Raw genomic sequence first — 7344 nt, forward strand, 5'->3', positions numbered from 1 at the left:
ATTTTTTTGTAGCAACCGTTTCATATAGCGCAGCGCAGTAAACTGACTGTTGTGCGCGAAGTTCACGCATCTATGTCGTACTTAGCGAATCTCCTGCCCATTTCCCGTTCCGCCCCGGTGCCCCGTTCCACCCTGGGTTCCCCTACATTTAGTCGGTGTTGGTATAGTGCTGGTATTTGTAAACAATAACTTATTACCAGTTATCCATAATTACATTGATGTGATATCTTTTTAAATAAACATATTACAACATTGATGAAGAAGATTTTAGAGATGGGAATATAGTTTAGTCTAGTCTAGGTATCAACAAAGCTTATGACCCGTCATTGCCTGGTTTAAGTGGCCACTGTACACATTGTGTAACATTCGCTATTCTGCCCATATTGCATAAGCTCTTTAGATGCCTAGACTTCTATTTTCCCTTATTTTAAATGTTCTTAATCTCTTTTGTAATAAATTTATTTTAACAGCTCTCTAGGAAGTTGAATCCAGTTCTTGTCTACAAAAATTTGGACAAACTCAAAATATTTTTATTGTCATTTTTAGACCATGCTAATATTTATATTATTAAAAATATGTCTTATCTAAAATTTGCATTTTTATTTCGCTTCCTGAATTTTTTATTTGAAAAGATTTTTTGACTTTGAATTTCCCGCAAAAAGGCTTTTAAGGCGATTGTAGCGCCGCGCCGCTAGACGGTACTGCATATCTGTCAAAATTATGTTACAGAACCGTTGTTCTAAATGTCGCACCTGTCTTCTGTCTTGTACTAAAATGTATAATCTGTGAATTTGACGTTGAGCGGTGACGTTTCTCAGCTCTATTTAGTTAAAAATGGCTGCTTTATCGTTTGGTCGTTTCGCTATTCGGCGTAATTGTTTTGATAAGAGATATGACAGTTTTTTTAAGGTATTGTGTATAAATTAGCACTTAACTTTTTATATTACTGCGTCATTTATTTTTTCTCATATATACTGTATTTTATGTAATAAATGTATTTCATGTTTTTATCAGGTTATAAACTTCATATATTTCTTATTGCATAAATTCAAAGCATTTATCAAATAATTTACATTATTTTATATATAGGTTTGTTAGATACAGGTGTAATTTGTATTATTTAGAGTAAAAAATACGCCCAATATATTAAAAACTATATGATAACAGAATATACAACTTTAACAAATGAAATAATAAAGTGCGTCTTTTTTATTACATTATTAAATTGGTTTTATTAAAAACTCAAGTGTGCTTTTTCAGATCGTATCTTGCAGTTATAGCACAAATAAATGTGGTAAATTGTATAACAGTGCTTTAGAAGCTATCTGTGATGTAAAAGATGGTTCTAAAGTCCTGGTGGGGGGCTTTGGATTATGTGGAATACCTGAGAACTTAATATCTGCCATGTTAAAGCATGGTGCGAAAGATCTGACTGTTGTATCTAATAACGCAGGTAATAAATAATACTTATAATGAACTCCTTTTAACAATACAAACCATTTTTTATTTAAATCAGCATAATATACTTAATTTTATTGACATTGTATATAATTATGTTAAGGGTCTACTCCAAAGCGAGACCATGTAGTGAATCAAGCATCTTACATTGGTAGTAAAGTAACATAGTTTAAATATGAGTTGCATTTACATTTAACCTGTTGAGGTTTATAATCTATTTTTATATCGGTCATAAAATTACATTTTCACACAAATGTCATTCAATTCATCCAAACAAATCAGATTTCTTGAGGCGAGAATGTTTCTAATGGGCACCAGGACTGTTTGAACTAATAAGAATCAATTTGTATTGAAAATATTGCATAATAAAATCGGGTTGTGGTCCTGTGGCTAGTGTCTCGGACTCACGGACCAATGGTCCGTGGTTCGAATCCCACTCTACTCTAACTTTATTTCCATTTTCTAATAGTGAGTTTTTTACAATTCATTTAAAATGGCCCTAAAAATGAAACATTTGGGTAAATCGTAAGAACGCAAATATTTCTTTAAAAAAAAAATAATAATGAAAATTTTATATAGGTATTATAAGTATGACTAGTTTTATAAATACAAAATACATTTTTTCAGACGTGTTGTCAAAAATAAATACAGTAGAGTATATTTATATTTAAAGTAATAAATTGTTTGAGAAATCTACATTAAAATATCCCGGGGCTCAACTTTTTCTTCTTCTTCCAAGTTGGTATCTCAATGCTAAGGATCGTGACTACCGTGAACACTTCTGATTAGTCTGTTCCACTCCAATCTGTCCTCAGCCCGACGAACCGACACATCAAATTTTAACCCCAAAGTCTCCTTTATTTGGTCAGTCCATCTATATGGAATTCTATCCCGGCTTCTCCTACCTTCAACTCGACCTGACATTATTGCCTTTTCTAGATTGTCTGGCTCACATCTAGCAATATGTCCAAATTAAGACAGTATCCTCCTCAGACACACCACCGACAGACGAGTTGTAATATGGAGCTCTTCCAGTATCGATGCATTCGTCCTTCTGGCTGTCCAAGGCACACCAGCCGCAGCCTTCTCCAACACCACATCTCGAATGCATCGATCCTCTTCCTCTCTTAGGCACGCACTGTCCACGTTTCAGCTCTATAAAGGAAAATGGAGAATACCAGGGCTTCCATCAACCGTTGTGTTTATTGATATACCTCGATCTCGCCAAATCTTCTCCAAACGGTTCATTGCTTTTTTGGCCATTTGAATCCTGCAACCAATCTCAAGTCTGCAACTGCCGTTGTTGGAAATAAGCGAAACGGGATACACAAAGTCATCTATCAACTAGGTAACTTGAAAATCATCATTTGTGAGTTTTCTACTTAAAACACATTTTTTATCCTCCTCTCCACCACAGCCAGTTCAACCTGTTTCATTTAACTGTAAATACTTCTCAGCCTGTACGTTTTATTGCATTTTTATTCTAATAACATTTAAAAAATCTACAAATCTTGTAAATCATTTTTTTTAAACCATATAATTCATAAATTCAAGACCAAATTCCTTACTAAAAATTAATCATAGCCAATGAATGAACTAGAGATACAAATGACACAAAAATTTGAAAATGCATTTAGTTCAGCGCTCTTCTCGTTTGCGAACTAGATGACCGAGATGTGAGAAACATGTCTAGTTCAATGTTTCCAACCTTGTCAGTAAGACCGGGGTTGTTCGCAAACTACATACCTCGAATAAAAAAGTGTCTGGTTGAAAATAATTTTGCCAGAAAAACATGACTTTTATCTTGATTGGAATAGATCGGTTGATATCATTTTAACAAATTTAGATAACACAATCATTATCTATTAAATGTCTTGTTTATATTACTATAAAATTAACTTTGATTTAAAAAAAAAAAAAAAACAAATTCAATCTTGATTTACAATACCTAATTTATTACTATATAATTTTATTCAAAATTATAAGCGTATACCTATTTTTTTTATTATTTCACGTTTGTTATTTTACATTATATTTTAATTTAATGTCCTTTTGAATTATTAATTATAAAAATGTTAAATCCAACAAAAAGGATGAAAAAAATATTAAATTAATAATATTTATGAAAAAATAACAGATTGTAAATAAATATTTTTTCTGTCTTAAAACAGGGAAACTATCCTTAATTGGGCAGTTTAGATGTCTCACCACAAAAAAACAAAAAATATCTATGTTTACTTTTACTACTCATTAAACCTTTTGTATATATGACTAAATGTAAATTGCTGTTATAAATATGTAACCATAAAAAATATTGAAAAATTAAAAAAAAGTTTTTTTGCCTAATGTAACCTATTTGAAATATTTATAGTATTTGTATGACTACAGATTCCATTACTTATTCCAGGAGTTGACAAATTCGGTTTAGGTTTATGGTTGAAGCAACGACAAATTAAGAGAATGATCGCTTCATATGTTGGAGAAAATGCAGAATTTGAGAAACAGTATCTCGGCGGTGAACTCGAGGTCTGAACTCATTTTAATATTGTAATGTTTTTTTTTTCCATTTCTATTTATTTTATGAGTGAAATTCAGTACATAAGTAAATAATTACAAAAATATGAAGTGCAAAAATAAATTAAATGTTTATAATACATTTCCAATTGAAGTAAAAAGATTAACATATTGACAGCCACATGTCAATATATTTATGAAAATTTAATGTACATGCACAAAAATATTAATGACTAAACGGAATAGAGATTTCCATAATATTAACACAAAATAAACTAGCTGTGCCAATCAAAAAAATATTTTGCCTCAAACTGCATACGCTTCCATAACAAAATATTTAGCTCTTGATATTCAGGCTTTGCCAAGAATTTTTTTTTAAAGATTATGTCAAGCACAGGCTGCTTGGAAAGACCTATTATGGAATCATAGAGTATGTGCAAGACAATACAGCTTGGCAATAGATTTGTGTTTATTCGTTTGTTGGCTTGAATTTATTAATTTCTTAATTTGAATTTATTCATTGTTGAATCGCATTATATAGTTATAATTGTTTGACGTTTGCAGGAGATTCAATGAATCCTATCGTCATGATCTTAGAACAACGATGGATGTGTGATAAATGCGACATTGACTTTGTTTTATATTTGTACTTTTAACTGTATATTGTAAAAGCCCTTTAGGCGTTTATTAAATAAATAAAGGCTTTTTATTCTAGGTTTAAAAAAAATAAAATATACATATATATATATATATATATAACTGGCCTAAGTATCAAATGATATTCTTTTGTACTTGTTAAGTTTTGACATAAAGTGTCTGAAAAATTTTTAAACCTCTCATGTAATGTTGATGTATTGTTCTACAATCATGATGATATGTAAAAAAATAGTTCAGCAAATTATAAACAGTTTATTACATATAAAAACAAAATTGTATAAATAGTATTTCTCGTAATGTGCCTAGTAGACATAGTAATTTAAAAAGTTAAATTTTACTTTTTTTTCTTCCTATTTACTTAGGAAAAAATGCGGTAATGAGTTTTGATGCTGCCTTTATTTTTTAAATACTCACTTTTAAAACAAAAAATATTGATAACAATCTTATATTTCAAACGGATTTATCTCCACTCAATTCCCTTTTTCAGGATTTATGTTTTCTCATTGTCCATTATGTTTTCTCATTATGAAAAATATATTTTTTAAGCATGTTTAATTACAGGTCAAATATCATTTTTCAAGCGAGCGTTTTTAGCTTGAATTGGGATTTAATTGAGTTTGCGTCAACTTTGCTATTATCTTATCGCACAAAATTGTTGTTTATAAGACCATGTTAATGATATTATGAAATGTTATCACAAAAAAAAAACATTTTTACTTGTATTGTGGATCGAGTACTTGTACTTGTTATTCTAAATTAGTAATGTGCATGATCGACTATTTTAGCCATAATTTACTATGTATTAGTTGATCAATCGGATATTCTCATCACCATTTATGAATTGTTCGGTTATATCCATCAATCGATTATTCTAATGAATGCACAAACCATTGTTGCGGCCTCCATGGTGTAGTGGTCAAGACGCTTGACTCACATACTGAAGGTTCCGGGTTCGATTCCCGGTGAGAACACAAAAATGTAATGTGATTTTTCTTAAGCCTGGGTATTCTGTGATGTAACTCACCACTGTAATTGGGCCTCCTGGCCTGTTGTGGTGCAAAAAAAATTAATAATAATAATATCACCGGCCTAACTTGTAAAACTCATAAATCCCAAAATTGCCTTATTTTTTAGGGGAGAGTAAAAACTGTTTTTACTTCAGTAGCGAATTGTAACAAAGTTTTATTTATAGTGTGTTTTTTTTAAATAACGCAACTCTGTCAGGATATACAATTTTTACACACATATAGATAATTTAAAGTCCTAACAAAAAATGCCATAATGTCATTTTTTACTATTAATATGTTTTAAGTTCATAGTGCGGGATATATAACTACTTTTAGATTTTACCCAAAATATTGCTTTTCCAGCTGGAGCTTACACCACAAGGAACTTTGGCGGAGCGTATCAGGGCTGGTGGAGCTGGAATTCCAGCATTTTTTACTCCCACTGCCTTTGGAACACTAGTTCATGAAGGGGGTACTCCCATCAAGTATTCAACTGATGGAAAAGTAATTCACTTATATAATTTATTTTCAATAACTCTATTTACACCTCCGCAAGTTTTAAGATGCCAAACCACAACCAAAATAAATAAAACTTGAATCAAAAGAAATAATAACTTTGTGCTACGATTTATGATTTCAAATAGTATATTAGTAATTTCACTAATAGTATTTCAATACGTAGAGTATAAAATGCTCATTAAGTTTCAATAATTGTTTTGTTAAATTGCCTTAACATGATGTTTCCATTTAATCAGGTGGATATACCTAGTCAACCAAGACAAGCTCAGATTTTCAATGGTAAACCCTACATAATGGAAGAAGCTATTACGGGAGATTACGCGTTCATCAAGGCTTGGAAAGCAGATAAACATGGAAATCTAGTATTCAGATTAAGTGCCAGAAATTTCAATCCAGCAATGTGTAAAGCAGCTAAGATTACTGTTGCTGAAGTTGAAGAAATAGTTGATTGCATTGATCCAGATAATGTCCATGTTCCTGGAATATTTGTACACAGATTAATAAAAGGTTTTTATCTTGAGTTACGTGTTTATAGAGTTACATTACATGCTAAGTATAATATATCAAAACATTTTCTTTCACTTTATACAAATGCTATTTTTCCTTGTGGTTTATTTTTCTAGGAGAGAATTATGAAAAAAGAATTGAAAAACTCACAACATTAAAAGAAAAATCAAGTTCGGTGCAAACTCCAGTAATGAAACTAAGGGAAAGAATAGCAAGAAGAGCGGCCGCAGAATTTAAAGAAGGAATGTACGCTAATTTAGGAATAGGTAAATCTTATATTTCTCTCAAATTGTATATTCAGTTACACTTACATATAATTAGTACCTATGTATATAAATTCGATACTCTTATCTTACTGAGCAAATATAAACTCTCTTATCACATGGGATAATTTTTATCTTCTTTGTCAACAAATAATTAATATATTTAATAACTTAATACATTTACGTAGTGTTGCTATGTTATATTGATATTATTTAAAAATAAGTTTTTTCTTAATAGTGTACAATTGAATCAAGTGTATTATTTATTTGTTATACAACCCTTAAGTCATAATTCCAAAATATATTAGATCTATCAAGAGAAATGGTCTTCTTCTTCTTCGATAGAGCCTTGTCGGCCTCCAACTCCGCCAATTTGCGACTTGTAGGCTCTGTGTTGCATAATTATTTACGTCGTCCTC

General features: G+C 30.7%; 1 protein-coding gene across 1 annotated transcript; it reads left to right on the top strand.

Moving 5' to 3' along the window:
* Nucleotides 1-705: 705 nt before the first annotated feature.
* LOC148270595 (uncharacterized) lies at nt 706-7066 on the top strand. Its single transcript, XM_088242365.1, has 6 exons — nt 706-909; nt 1261-1453; nt 3866-3984; nt 6000-6140; nt 6392-6662; nt 6779-7066. The coding sequence occupies exons 1-6, from the start codon at nt 835-837 to the stop codon at nt 7051-7053; spliced, it is 1074 nt and encodes a 357-aa protein (XP_088098491.1). The 5' UTR covers nt 706-834; the 3' UTR covers nt 7054-7066.
* The last annotated feature ends 278 nt before the right edge of the window (nt 7067-7344 follow it).

Source organism: Micrasema longulum, unplaced genomic scaffold (assembly GCF_059751315.1).
Source record: "Micrasema longulum isolate JH-2025_06_02 unplaced genomic scaffold, ASM5975131v1 h1tg003707l, whole genome shotgun sequence".
Classification (NCBI taxonomy): Eukaryota; Metazoa; Arthropoda; class Insecta; order Trichoptera; family Brachycentridae; genus Micrasema; species Micrasema longulum.

What these genes read in the sequence shown, in the direction of transcription:
- LOC148270595 (XM_088242365.1), top strand. Translation starts at nt 835, where the DNA reads ATGGCTGCTTTATCGTTTGGTCGTTTCGCTATTCGGCGTAATTGTTTT. An exon ending in TGTTGTATCTAATAACGCAG is followed by an intron (nt 1,454 to 3,865) that starts GTAATAAATAAT and finishes TACTTATTCCAG; the next exon opens with GAGTTGACAAATTCGGTTTA. An exon ending in ATCTCGGCGGTGAACTCGAG is followed by an intron (nt 3,985 to 5,999) that starts GTCTGAACTCAT and finishes TTGCTTTTCCAG; the next exon opens with CTGGAGCTTACACCACAAGG.